The sequence below is a fragment of the Podarcis raffonei genome, chromosome 5 (genome assembly GCF_027172205.1).
Source record: "Podarcis raffonei isolate rPodRaf1 chromosome 5, rPodRaf1.pri, whole genome shotgun sequence".
Taxonomy (NCBI): Eukaryota; Metazoa; Chordata; class Lepidosauria; order Squamata; family Lacertidae; genus Podarcis; species Podarcis raffonei.
Window position 1 is genome coordinate 15,668,074 of NC_070606.1, and position 14,984 is coordinate 15,683,057.

Consider the following 14,984-nt stretch of genomic DNA (forward strand, 5'->3'; position numbering starts at 1 on the left):
AGCTGCTGATGTGGGCCTGATTCAGAGAGCACCAGCTCTTTGCTAACACGTCCACAACATTAGAGTTATCTTTCCCCTTTGCAGGCAGAGCTCAGGTCCCGTCCCATCCTCCCCATCATCACACAGAGGCCATTACTTGAGAGGTGAGGAATGCAATTACCCCTAACTTGATGGATTGATTGAGATGTTCAGCTTCCCTTTCCTTCTGCAAATCATTCTCCCCAGGGTGAGGGAGACAGGTGAATTATCTGGTGAGAAAGGCTACCTCTTTGATTTTGCTTTACTCACTGTTCAGCCAAATATTTGCCTTGCCTTGCTTTAGAAAGCTGCTCGTATCCTGTCTGCACAGCCTGCCGATGGGTCGCAGGTGTTTCCTCTACGCCAGGAGTGGCTAACCTCAGGGCTTCCAGATGTTGTGGAACTCCTGCTTCCAGTATGGCCACTGGTCAGGGTGAAAGGACTTAGATTTCATAGAATCACAATGCAGGAACCTGTCCACAGCCATCGCTGGGTGGGCTCGAACCACCAACCTTCTGGTTAGCAGCCAGGTGCATTAACCCACTGCAACATGAGGCTTCCAGCATCTGGAAGGCAACAGTTTATCTCTTTCCCTGAGGTTTTGGAAATTGCCTGCCCCAGGCTGAGGGAAGAACATTTTTGGTGAGGCCAGCAAGTTCTGCGCTCTTCCAGAGAAGGCTGTGACCTTCCTAAAAAGTCTCTCCCATCAATATAGCTGTGGCTGCTTTAGTTTTTGACGTCTGCCTGCCCAGAGTTAATGAAGAGCTTTTAACTAACTCAGGTGAGAAGAAAAATGAAGCTGTTTTTCTTACGGTTCATAAAGCCTCATCCTGGGCAGCTATATAATTGCTTCTATTTTTGACGGCACATTTCATCTCCCGGGGGGCAGAATGGTGCATTGGTTGAAATTCTTCAAGGTTTCAAATATGAGGAGGAAAGGATCCGTGAATTTAACGATGGTAGCTGGTTTTGTGAGTGATTTCAGCTCAAAGTGCAAGAGGTTCACATAACATTAACAGCAGTGTTTGAAATTAGCCAGGCGCATTTTGCACCTCGCTAACGACCACCTGGTGGCGCTGTGGGTTAAACCACAGAGCCTAGGGCTTGCCGATCAGAAGGTCGGCGGTTCGAATCCCCGTGACGGGGTGAGCTCCCGTTGCTCGGTCCCTGCTCCTGCCAACCTAGTAGTTCGAAAGCACGTCAGAGTGCAAGTAGATAAATAGGTACCGCTCCGGCAGGAAGGAAAACGGCGTTTCCGTGCGCTACTCTGGTTCGCCAGAAGCGGCTTAGTTATGCTGGCCACATAATCTGGAAGCTGTACGCCGGCTCCTTCAGCCAATAAAGCGAGATGAGCACTGCAATTCCAGAGTCGGTCATGACTGGACCTAATGGTCAGGGGTCCCCTAACCACCACCTGAGACCAAGTGAAGATGTCTGGGTGCCAGGATGGTGCCTGACATTTCCACCATCTGGAGGTGCATGCCTGGGGATCATTGGATCGGGGCAGTTTTCACACACTAATACCCCACCCTGTAGAGTTCTATCAGTTATATTTCATCTGCGCAATCAGAATGAATTTCAGGAACCTAAATGCTGTTAGCCTGAGCAGGAGCAATGAACAGTTAACTGTTGTTGCTTGTTTTCACTTAACCACCCATCTGTCCTGCTCACAGTTGTGAAGAATATTCTTATTTTATGAATGGTTCATGTCACCATTAAGAAAAAGAGCTCGGAATAGGTCAATAGATATGTGGACTGGCCCTGGATCAAGTGACTTTCCTTCCTTAAGTTCTTAGAGTTTTTAACCTAGCTCAAGGTTGTCATCTGAACTAGCCAGCTGTTTACCTGAGAATAATAATAATAATAATAATAATAATAATAATAATAATAATAATAATAATTTATTATTTATAGCCCACCCATCTGGCTGGGTTTCCCCAGCCACTCTGGGCGGCTTCCAGCAGAATAGTAAAATACAATAGTGTATATTAAAATACAATAGTCTATCAATCACAGTCACTCCCATCATTTGAAAAAGAAGACTTTAGAGCCGTTTTGCCCAAAAATTGCAACTAGACTTTCAATTTCAGCAATTGTAACCTTGGTTTAAGCAGCCATTTGGTACCCAGCTTATATATCTGGGGTTCTAACACTGCATAGTAGATGTAACCCATAGTTGAGCATTCCAGCTCTGATTTAGTTTCCCCCTTGAAAATGGAGTTGTAGCCCAGGGAAGGCCCTAGCCTAGTTGTAGAATTTAGCTGTAAAAATTTAGTCCCCAGCATCTCTTTCAGGTTTGAAAAGACCCCTGCCTGAAACCATAGGAAGTTGCTGTTTAGTGTCAATGATACCAGGCTAGACAAACCAGTGGTCTAACTCTTGTATAAAGCAGTTTCCTAGGGTCCTTTCTACCTGGCAAATCCCTTAAATGCGTCCTGGTGAAAACCAAAGACTTAAAAGGAAGCCACATGCCCGCCACACTTAAGAAAGGATCATACAGTGAATAGATTTGGTTCCTTTTGACCCTACAGCAGGCATGGCGAAACTTGGCCCTCCAGCTATTTTTATATATATAATTTTTATTGGTTTTGCACACATTTTCCAAACATAACATCCCATCTTATACAATATAACAAACCTTTGGCTATCACAGCCTAGGACTTCCGTCAACCTCGATTAATGGTTTTCTAACTTTCTTTCTGATTTTGCATTTTATTTTAATAGTTATTGCTATAAAATCCAAATCTTAAATAAACTCCTCCGTAGTCCTTTTTCGCAATAATTCATATAATTCAAAACTTCTTGCAACCCTACAAGCGATGTCAATTGATTACAATTGCCTTTCAAATATATCATTCTTCCAATCTTTCAGGAAAGTCTGGTCTTGCTGGTTCCAAATTTTTCCAGTTAATTTCGCCAACTCGGCATAGTCCATCAGTTTCATTTGCCATTCTTCTTTTGTTGGTAGTTGTTCTTGCTTCCATCGCTGGGCTAATAGTTTTTTTGCTGCTGTTGTCACATATAAAAACAATTTTTTATCATGCTTATAAATCTCTTTATCGAACATACGGCCCTCCAGCTATTTTGGGACTACAATTCCCATCATCCCTTACCACTGGTCCTGTTAGCTAGGGATGATGGGAGTTGTAGTCCCAAAACAGCTGGAGGGCTGAATTTGGCCATGCCTGCCCTACAGTGTTTCCCAAACTTGGGTCTCCAGCTGTTTTTGGACTACAACTCCCATCATCCCTAGCTAGCAAGAGTCAGGGATGATGGGAATCGTAGGGAAGGGTCAGGCATCTATTCCCAGATCTTCTGCTCTTGTTTTCCTTGGAGATATAAAAGCAGGCTTTTATTCAGTGTGTGTGGATAGAAAGTATTGGGTTGACTTGTAAGAGGTGTGTGGCTTTTTGACATATTTCTGTTAAAAGGCTGGTCTTGTCTTAAATCAGTTTTAAAAGACTCACTTATTATAACTGAAACTCCAAAAGCATATCTTTTTTAAAGTCTGCTTTTTTTATATACGTCGGGGAGTAACCCCACCTCCTTAAAAAAAAAAAACCTACCATATTGAGGGCAAGGCCTGCAGGTGTCTGCATTTTACTTATCAGCAACCTTACATAAGCTGCTCCATGGTTTTTGCTCTTTCAGACTTCTGTTTAGAATAAACAAACAGCCTACTTAATATTATTATTATTATTATTATTATTATTATTATTATTATTATTATATTTATTCATCACTTTTCTCCCTCCAAAAAGTGAAGCTCAAAGCAGCTTACCAAAATGAACATTGGAAACAAATATAAAAATGCACAAAGATGGGGAAATGCAGCCTTACCCACTATAGAAGACTGGCTGGTAAAACTATTGGACTTGGCTGAGATGGCAAAGTTAACATGCTTAATTAAAGAAAATTAGCGAAAACGCCATTACTGGCATTTGTTAAGGATTAGAAATTTCTTACGGACCTTTTGAGTGAAAGAGAAAATGAACTTGTAGTAGCTGGATTTGAAAATGGGGGAAAATACTGGTTTATAGAAAGAATGGTTGGATCTTACAGACTGAATACTGTATCTTTATTCTTTATTCTTAATTCTCTCTTTCTTTCTTTAGGTTTTTTTCCCCTCGTCTTTTCTCCTTTCTTGCTTTTTTTTTTTTAGACTAAGTAGCTATTTTACATCAGCCTATTATAAAAAAGATACTTTGTAACAGGCATGTATTTTTTGTATATCTCTGAATAAGTATGGGTATCCTAAAACACGCAAGTACTATCCGGATTAAACAGATCCGGCCCCACCCCACTCAAAGATAGGTAGAAAATTAAGGTCCAAAGCCCTGGGTGAATAACAATATTTTTGCCTGGCACCTAAAAAAAAGGCAGTGATGGTGCCAGGTGTGATGCCCTGGGAAGAGCATTCCGTAAATGAGGAGCCACCATAGAGAAGGGCTGTTCTTGAGTTGCCACCCTCTGGACCAGGGGACAGCAAACTTTTTTTTAGCAGCGGCCCGGTCCACTGTCCCTCAGACCACATGGTGGGCCGGACTATATTGGGGGGGGGGGAATAAATGAACGAATTCCTATTCCCCACAAGTAACCCAGAGGTGCATTTTAAATAAAAGCACACATTCTACTCATGTAAAAAACACCAGGCAGGCCCCACAAATAACCCAGAGATGCATTTTAAATAGAAGGACACATTCTACTCATGTAAAAACACCAGGCAGGCCCCACAAATAACCCAGAGATGCATTTTAAATCAAAGCACACATTCTACTCATGTAAAAACACCAAGCAGGCCCCACAAATAACCCAGAGATGCATTTTAAATCAAAGGACACATTCTACTCATGTAAAAACATGCTGATTCCCGGACCGTCTGCAGGCTGGATTTAGAAGGCGATTGGGCAGGATCCGGCCCCCGGGCCTTTTGCCTACCCATGCTCTGGACCTCTCTCAGATGGGGCACAGCCACAGTTTCTGAACTGTCTTCAAAGGCAGCCCCACCTATAACGCATTTCCGTAGACAAGAAAAGTAAGGATATGCCTGTCCAGATAGGGACATAGCTTGGCCACCAGCCCAAGCTGATGGAAGGCCCTTCATGCTACCACATAAGCCTCAAGCAACAGTAATAGCTCCAGAAGTACCCCCAAGCTATGCACCTGCACCTTCAGAGGGGATGTAATTCAAGGAGAACAGGCCGTGCCTCATCTGTCCAGCCTAGGACCCCACACACTAACAGAACTCCAGCCTTACCTGAATTGAGCTTCAGATATCAGTCTAATACAGGCATCCCTAACCTTCGGCCCTCCAGATGTTTTGGACTACAATTCCCATCATCCCTGACCACTGGTCCTGTTAGCTAGCGATCATGGGAGTTGTAGGCCAAAACATCTGGAGGGCTGCAGGCTGAGGATGCCTGGTTTAATACATCCACTGCCCTGGATATTAACAATTAAAAAATGTGGGCTCTCTTTTGTAACCTTTGGAAACATTTTTGTTCCCCTTTAAATGAAGCGGAGGAAAGCTTTTCATCACTTGTAGTTTGGCATTTGGCAGGGTCGTTGGGGTTTCGAAGCAGTTGCATTTGGAGAATCAATCCAGCCTGCAGACCCGCCAGCTGACCAGAGGGCTAAGATCCAGCCCCCTAAATGGTGCTGAGGACCATCACTTCCAGTCCCATAATTATTCCCTCCAGTGCTTTTGGTTAGCCCACATAGAATAGATCTACCGTTTTTCCTGTATCTGGTAAAGTAGGTTTCTGGGGTGCATTGTTAGCAATATGCTGATGATATACAGATCTTTTTTTATTAAATTTGTGACTTCTATAATCGGAGTAAACATTCTTGAGATCTCTCTGTAAGCCTGCAATCTCCCAGTGTGGTGTAGTGGTTAAGAGCGGTAGACTCGTAATCTGGTGAACCAGGTTCGCTTCCCCACTCCTCTACATACAGCTGCTGGGTGACCTTGGGCTAGTCACACTTCTCTGAAGTCTCTCAGCCCCACTCACCTCACAGAGTGTTTCTTGTGGGGGGAGGAAGGGAAAGGAGAATGTTAGCCGCTTTGAGACTCCTTCGGGTAGTGATAAAGCGGGATATCAAATCCAAACTCTTCTTCTTCTTCTTCCCTGTTAATGAGGGTAAACACTATAATTAGCAATGCAATGGTATGTACAAGGACCCTGGACCAGGGCTGTCTTAAGCATATGCAGCGCCGGGGTGCAAAGATCCGCCTGGCGCCCCCCCCCCCAGGTTGCCCAGTCCCAGGCACGCAGGAGGGCTGAGCTGGCCGGCTGCCCTAGTGTCTCGCTGGCTTGGTCTCCCCCAAACTCACAGCACAGAGCTGCCCGCAGCAGAAGAGCCTGGCGCAGTGCTCCAACCAGTGGAGATTGAGACCCCAGACTCAACTCTCTCTTAAAAAAAAAATAATTAAAAAATTTAGTTGTTTTTTTTAACATATCATTTTCAACAGTAGTTAAACATACTTTCACATCTTATTCAAATTTTTGACTTCCATCAATCCTGTCTGAAAATTTTCCAATCTAATCTCTCAGTATGCATGTCTTATCTTCCCTATTACCTTTCAAACTCATAACCAATATCTCTATCTTTTTCTACTTTGTAACACTTCGTATATTTCTCCTTACGAAACTTCTTGTAGTCCTACTAGCATAATTTGTTGATTGCAGTTGCTCTTCAAATAATTCATATACTTCTTCCAATCTTCTGTAAATCTCTGGTCCCGCAGGTTTCGAATCCTTCCTGTCATTTTGTCCAATTCTGCATAGTCCATTCGACCGTCAGTCAGAAAAAAGTTTGTTGTTGTTGTTGTTGTTGTTTAGTCGTTTAGTCGTGTCCGACTCTTCGTGACCCCCATGGACCAGAGCACGCCAGGCACCTCTGTCCTCCACTAACTCCCGCAGTTTGGTCAGACTCATGCTGGTAACCTCGAAAACACTATCCAACCATCTCGTCCTCTGTCGCCCCCTTCTCCTTGTGCCCTCCATCTTTCCCAGCATCAGTGTCTTCTCCAGGGAGTCTTCTCTTCTCATGAGGTGGCCAAAGTACTGGAGCCTCAGCTTCATGATCTGTCCTTCCAGTGAGCACTCAGGGCTGATTGCCTTAAGAATGGATGCGTTTGATCTTCTTGCAGTCCATGGGACTCTCAAGAGTCTCCTCCAGCACCAAAATTCAAAAGCATCAATTCTTCAGCGATCAGCCTCCCCTGTGAGTGTCTGAGGGTCCTGCTCCTTCCTGCCACTTACCATCTGGCCTGGGGTGGGGCCTGAAGCCTCAAAGGACTGCCCTGCTGCCCAGGAGGACTCCCCTGTGAGTGTCTGAGGGTCCTGCTCCTTCCTGCCACCTACCATCTGGCCTGGGGTGGGGCCTGAAGCCTCAAAGGACTGCTCTGCTGCCCAGGAGGACTCCCCTGTGAGTGTCTGAGGGTCCTGCTCCTTCCTGCCACCTACCATCTGGCCTGGGGTGGGGCCTGAAGCCTCAAAGGACTGCTCTGCTGCCCAGGAGGACTCCCCTGTGAGTGTCTGAGGGTCCTGCTCTTGCCACTTACCATCTGGCCTGGGGCGGGGCCTGCAGCCTCAAAGGACTGCTCTGCTGCCCAGGAGGACTCCCCTGTGAGTGTCTGAGGGTCCTGCTCCTTCCTGCCACTTACCATCTGGCCTGGGGTGGGGCCTGAAGCCTCAAAGGACTGCCCTGCTGCCCAGGAGGACTCCCCTGTGAGTGTCTGAGGGTCCTGCTCCTTCCTGCCACCTACCATCTGGCCTGGGGTGGGGCCTGAAGCCTCAAAGGACTGCTCTGCTGCCCAGGAGGACTCCCCTGTGAGTGTCTGAGGGTCCTGCTCCTTCCTGCCACCTACCATCTGGCCTGGGGTGGGCCCTGAAGCCTCAAAGGACTGCTCTGCTGCCCAGGAGGACTCCCCTGTGAGTGTCTGAGGGTCCTGCTCTTGCCACTTACCATCTGGCCTGGGGCGGGGCCTGCAGCCTCAAAGGACTGCTCTGCTGCCCAGGAGGACTCCCCTGTGAGTGTCTGAGGGTCCTGCTCCTTCCTGCCACTTACCATCTGGCCTGGGGCGGGGCCTGAAGCCTCAAAGGTCTGCTCTGCTGCCCAGGAGGACTCCCCTGTGAGTGTCTGAGGGTCCTGCTCCTTCCTGCCACTTACCATCTGGCCTGGGGTGGGGCCTGAAGCCTCAAAGGACTGCTCTGCTGCCCAGGAGGACTCCCCTGTGAGTGTCTGAGGGCCCTGCTCTTGCCACTTACCATCTGGCCTGGGGCGGGGCCTGAAGCCTCAAAAGGACTGCTCGGCTGCCCAGGAGGACTCCCCTGTGAGTGTCTGAGGGTCCTGCTCCTTCCTGCCTCTTACCATCTGGCCTGGGGTGGGGCCTGAAGCCTCAAAAGGACTGCTCTGCTGCCCAGGAGGATTCCCCTGTGAATGTCTGAGGGTCCTGCTCTTGCCACTTACCATCTGGCCTGGGCGGGGCCTAAAGCCTCACAAGGACTGCTCCTGCCACTATCTGGCCCAGGTGGGGCCTCACAGGGACGGTTGTTGCCACTGATGCTGCTACTGCCCAGGAGGACCCGGAGGGGCGCAGAGTTCTTTTTAACATGTTTTAAAATGTTCCTTTCCCTTTAGATTTTATATATGGGGGTGGGATGGATGTTTGGGTGGGCTTGGGAATGCGTTAGATTTTGATGAATTTGTAATTTTTGCAGTTTTTATTTGTATTGTTTTATTGTTTTCTGGGTTGTTTTGTTTTTTGTTTTTATTGTTTTAAGGTTTTATTGTTTTAGGCTGCGAAAGAATAACATTAATTGCCATCAATGGAGGCTACTATGAGGCTTGGGATTGCTACCGTGGAGGGGCGAGGGAGGTATGGCGGTGGGGGCAGATGTTATAGGCGAAGGGGATCGAGATATGGATATGCTCGTACCCCTTCCAATCTGCGCCTCATCCCGAGGGACGAGGGTAGGGCGAGCAAGGACTACTCACCTCCGTCACTGGTGCTGTGCAATGCCAGGTCTATAGGCAACAAAACCGCCACCCTGCGAGATTTCTTTATCTCGCAGGGGGTCGACCTGGCTTGTGTGACGGAGACCTGGGTGCGCGAAGGGGCAACAGCTACCTTAAGAGAGATGGCGCCCCCGGGTTTCTCCGTCCTCCACCAGTCACGAACTGTGGGCCGGGGGGGAGGGGTGGCATTATTAATCCGGGAAGATTGTTCTTTCAGGGCTCTACCATCACCATCGATCCCCGGCATTGAATGTGTTGGCCTAGTGTGGGGCTCCGAGGAGAGCTTGGCTGTCTGGCTGGTGTACCGGCCACCTAGCGCACCAGCAGCCACCCTGTCAGGCCTATTGGAGACGGTGGCCGGCTGGGCCTTGGAGTTCCCTAACCTATTGGTATTGGGGGACTTCAACATCCATGCTGATGCCACTCCCTCCTCACAGGCTCTGGACCTGGTGTCTTCCATGGCGACACTAGGGCTCTCCCAGTTTGTTTCGGGCCCCACACATCAAGCAGGCCACACGCTGGATTTGATCTTTGGTGTAGGTATAGATGTGATCATGTCTCCTTCGATGAAGGTGCCATGGTCTGATCACTACGCTCTGAAAGCCAGGATTGACTTTCCACCCCCACCCTGCTTAGGTGCCGAGCCGATTTGGGCTCGCCCGCAGAGGCTGATGGACCCTGATAGATTCCGCCAAGCCTTGCGGGACCTTGCTCCCCCTGGCGACTCATTGACTGAGCTTGTTGAGGGCTGGAATATCCAGCTCCTGGCAGCCATCGATGAGATCGCACCGAAGCGCCCTCTGCGACCCCGCAGAAACCGGGCTCCCTGGTTTACCGAGGAGCTCCGGAAAATGAAGCGGGACCTCAGACGGCTAGAGCGAGTATGGCGGGGTGCCCGTGACGGAGCCTCAAGAACATCTTATAGGGCTTTTATGAAAACCTACGAGATGGCGGTGAAGGCTGCTAAGAAGTCTTACTTCTCGGCCTCCATTGCATCCGCTAGCTCTCGCCCGGCGCAATTATTTAGTATAATCAGGTCTTTAACGTCCCTTGAAGGACAGCCAAATTTAAATAACAATTTGACACTCGGCTGTGAGGCATTTGCGAGCTTTTTTGCGGAGAAGGTCTTGTTGCTCCGCCATGACCTCCCTGCCAATTTGGATACAATAAAGGAACTGGAGGCCCCTCGACTGTCCTCGGGTCCAGTATTGGACCACTTTGACCGGATATCCCCAGCCGATGTGGACAGACTCCTCCGAGCTGGAAAGCCCACCACCTGTCCTCTCGACCCGTGCCCGTCTTGGCTGATTAGAGCGTGTCCAGACGAGGTGCGGGCCCTCCTGGGGGATATCATCAATTTGTCCCTTGGCACGGGGACATTCCCAGGGGAACTGAAGGAGGCAGTGGTGCGCCCGCTCTTAAAGAAAACATCATTAGATCCTTTAGATCTATCCAATTACCGCCCGGTTTCGAATCTTCCGTTCCTGGGTAAGGTGATTGAGAGAGCGGTTGCTGAACAGCTTGGTGGGTTTCTGGATGAAACATCGGCTCTGGATCCATTCCAGTCTGGCTTCCGCGCTGGTCATGGGACCGAGACAGCTCTGGTTGCCCTAACAGATGATCTTCGTAGACAGCTGGATCGAGGCGGGTCGGGGCTGCTGATTCTTCTAGATCTGTCAGCAGCTTTCGACATGGTCGATCATGAACTTCTGGACCACCGCCTTGCCGACGTGGGGATCCAGGGCACAGTCCTTCAATGGCTGCGCTCGTTTCTCTCTGGTCGGGGACAGAGGGTGGCGCTTGGGGGGGAATTGTCATCGCGCCACTCCTTGGTGTGTGGAGTACCTCAGGGTGCGATACTCTCCCCAATGCTTTTCAACATCTTTATGCGCCCCCTCGCCCAGCTTGTCCGGAGTTTTGGGCTGGGTTGCCATCAGTATGCCGATGACACCCAACTCTATCTGTTGATGGATGGCCATCCTGACTCGGCCCCAGACACACTGACCAGATGTCTGGAAGCTGTGGCTGGATGGTTACGTGGGAGCCGGTTGAAGCTAAATCCTTCGAAGACAGAGGTCCTGTGGCTGGGACGGGACGATATGGGATTGGGGGGGCAACTCCCATCTCTTGCGGGGGCGCAGTTAGTGCCAGCACCGTCCGTTAAGAGTTTGGGTGTAATCTTCGACACCTCCCTTTCCATGGAGGCGCAGATTGCAGCTATAACAAAGGCGGCATTTTTCCATCTCCGCCAAGCTAAGCAGTTGGCTCCTTACCTCTCTCGCCCTGACCTAGCCACTGTGATCCACGCGACGGTCACCTCCAGACTGGATTATTGTAACTCGCTCTACGTGGGGCTGCCCTTAAGACTGACCCAGAAACTCCAGCGGGTGCAGAATGCTGCAGCGAGACTCCTTACGGGGTCTTCGCTGCGAGATCACATTCATCCGGTGCTATATCAACTGCACTGGCTCCCGGTGGAGTACAGGATCAGGTTTAAGGTGCTGGTTTTAACCTTTAAAGCCCTATACGGCCTTGGACCCTCGTACCTACGGGACCGCCTCTCCTGGTATGCCCCACAGAGAAACTTACGGTCTTCAAATAAAAATATCTTGAAGGTCCCAGGCCACAGAGAAGTTAGGCTGGCCTCAACTAGAGCCAGGGCTTTTTCGGCTGTGGCTCCGACCTGGTGGAACACTCTGTCACAAGAGACTAGGGCCCTGCGGGACTTGACATCTTTCCGCAGGGCCTGCAAGACAGAGCTGTTCCGCCAGGCCTTTGGCCAGGGCACAGCCTGACTCCCTCCCTCGGCAATCTTCGCGGAGCTCTGGCCCAATAGTGGCCAGTGGCTTGAATTTAATTAATTTTATAATGAATGATTTTAGAGTGTTGTTTGTGTTGTACTTTTGTATTGTTTATTGTTGTTAGCCGCCCTGAGCCCAGCTTCGGCTGGGGAGGGCGGGATATAAATAAAATTTATTATTATTATTATTATTTATGGTCCAGCTCTCACTTCCATACATCACTACTGGGAAAACCATGGCTTTAACTATACGGACCTTTATTGGCAAGGTGACGTCTCTACTTCTCAAGATGCTGTCTAGGCCTGTCATTGCCCTTCTCCCAAGAAGCAGGCGTCTTTTAATTTCGTGGCTGCTGTCACCATCTGCAGTGATCATGGAGCAGAAAAAAGTACATTTGTTAAAACATCCAGGAAGATTTTAGAACTTAGCCAACACTAAAATGGGCTAAACAGATAGCCCCATAGTCCATTAATTTCGTCTGACCCCAGACTCAACTCTTGGTCCCTGGACTCTCGGCCTGGCGCCCCTGAGAGCCAGGCGCCTGGGTGCCCCGCACCCCTAGCGCCTATGGGTAAGACGGCCCTGCCCCGGAGGAAAGTCTCTGTTTTCAGCGAAGCTTACTTTCACATAAGCACGTGCAAGATTGTGACACTACAGCTACGAATTCAATTTCCACTGATTGTGGAGGAGAAATTTTCAGCGCTGCTAACCCCTGGAAACTGCCTTTCTGGCTCCCGTAGCTTGTTTGCCTCTGCTACTCATCTGTAGCATCATTTTGGATTGCGTATCTTTTATCTGAGCTTCTGTGATTAGTTTTTTTAAAAAAAAAATAACCTCTGGTCTTCCTGGAGGCAGTTGACCTTCCTGATTCCCCCCCTCTGCCATTTCAGCTCCCTTTTATCTAATCCCTTCTTATCACTGTGTTGCACATTCTGAACAATTTTCACTCCCATGCATACGAACTGGGCTAGCGTTGGTTCTCGTTTCCAAGCACTTGACATCTCAAACTGGGCTGCATCCACTGCTTAGGATTAAATGCTGAGTTGCCTTTTATCGTTACTCTAAACATGAATGATATATGCATCTTAAGAACACTGGGCCGAGTTGTTGCACTAGTGGAAGCAAGCACCAAAAGCCCTGCTAGTGAAGCTAGGAACTTCCTACAATCCCCTTGGAAGGGTCCGAGGACCCCCAGAACAGTGCGCAGAGGGGCGAGAGAGAGGAATTTGCTCTGGATTGGAAGCAGAAATGTTGGTGTTAAGTTGTGGGTGAACATATCAGACGACACAGCAATTCTTCAAACAGCTCTTGTTTATTCACAGGCCAGAACAGAACTGAACTGAAGGGTTCAGCCAGCCTGCTTATATAGAGCTCCACTACAACGCAACAGTAACCATTTTCTGTAACTATCCAATCACTGAACGTCACTTTCAATCCCTTATTTGCATATGTGGACCTGAGTGAAAACTATCTACAGTATCCCCCTGGTGGCCCAGGGTGAGAATTTCAGTACAGTTGGTTCTGAGGGAGCACTGTCCCTGGTTGAACTCCACTCATTTTTCTCTTTGTTAAACTCGGTTAAAATTCTGACGACACTTATTCTTCTTTTTCTCTCCGCAGGCTTTGTATAGCTCCATCAAGAACGAAAAGCTACAGTGGGCTATGTGAGTACCTCTGCTTATTTTTCCCTTTCTCTGAACAGCCTCTTGTTTTCTCCTCTTCCTTGATCTCTTGCTGTCATCATTATTTGTTCAATTTTGATGTATTTTTAATGTTTGTTGGAAGCCGCCCAGAGCGGCTGGGGAAACCCAGTCAGATGGGCGGGGTACAAATTATTATTATTATTATTATTATTATTATTATTATTATTATTATTATTTATTATTTATTTGTATCCCACCCTTCATTCGTAGATCTCAGGGTGGTTCACAGCATAATATAAAGAACACAGAATGCATAATAAAAATAAGAATGAAAACAAGCCAATAATCTCCCCTCCCACAACAACATCTAAAAGGGCATCGGGTGTCAATCAGCAAAGGTCTGGCTGAAGAGGAACATTTTTGCCTGGCGCCTAAAGGTGTATATTGAAGGCCTGTTCTCGTGTTGCCACCCTCCAGACCTTTTGTGAAGGAGGCACCCGAAGGTGGGCCACACATGATGATCGCTGGGTCTGGGAGGTTGTCCTTGAGGTATTGCGGTCCTGAGCCATTTACCTTCAGCATTTATAGCAGGAAAAAGGCAAGCTTGTCCTTAGAACGAAGCACGTGCAATAAGTATGCTGCAGGCGTGTAACGTCCTGCCTGTATTAATTACAGAAATTGGTATTTGTCTTTCGGAGCTCTTGCATATCCACATCGCTCTCCTGCAAAAGACTGGGGGACGAGGAAGGGAAATGGTTTGTTGTAGACAGAAGGCTCACTGCAGTCCCATCACTTTCCTTCCATTGTCTGCAATGTTGCTGCATTCAGATGGCACTTTATTCTGTCAATTATTATTTTTTTGCATTTTGTGTGATCTTTTACACACTATGGAAGCCATTTCCGGAATCTAAATTTATGGCTCACTTCTATGTTAACTGCTTCCAGAAAGGGGGGCGGGGGGGAAGCATCTGGCTTGACACCTGGCTTGAGAGCACTACATGTGAAAAGGATCTAGGAGTCTTGGTGGACCACAAGCTTGACATGAGCCAACAGTGTGACGCGGCAGCTAAAAAAGCCAATGCAATTCTGGGCTGCATCAATAGGAGTATAGCATCTAGATCAAGGGAAGTAATAGTGCCACTGTATTCTGCTCTGGTCAGACCTCACCTGGAGTACTGTGTCCAGTTCTGGGCACCACAGTTCAAGAAGGACACTGACAAACTGGAACGTGTCCAGAGGAGGGCAACCAAAATGGTCAAAGGCCTGGAAACGATGCCTTATGAGGAACGGCTAAGGGAGCTGGGCATGTTTAGCCTGGAGAAGAGGAGGTTAAGGGGTGATATGATAGCCATGTTCAAATATATAAAAGGATGTCACATAGAGGAGGGAGAAAGGTTGTTTTCTGCTGCTCCAGAGAAGCGGACACGGAGCAATGGATCCAAACTACAAGAAAGATGATTCCACCTAAACATTAGGAAGAACTTCCTGACAGTAAGAG

The 14,984-nt window shown here is 48.1% G+C and overlaps 1 protein-coding gene across 2 annotated transcripts in view; it reads left to right on the top strand.

The window, feature by feature from the left end:
* Positions 1-14,984, top strand: part of PSD (pleckstrin and Sec7 domain containing) — a 105,712-nt gene that overhangs the window by 57,361 nt on the left and 33,367 nt on the right. For both annotated transcript variants that reach the window (XM_053387964.1, XM_053387965.1), the window contains exon 10: positions 13,464-13,507. In XM_053387964.1, the coding sequence (XP_053243939.1) occupies positions 13,464-13,507 (44 nt within the window). The remainder of the gene's footprint in view (positions 1-13,463; positions 13,508-14,984) is intronic.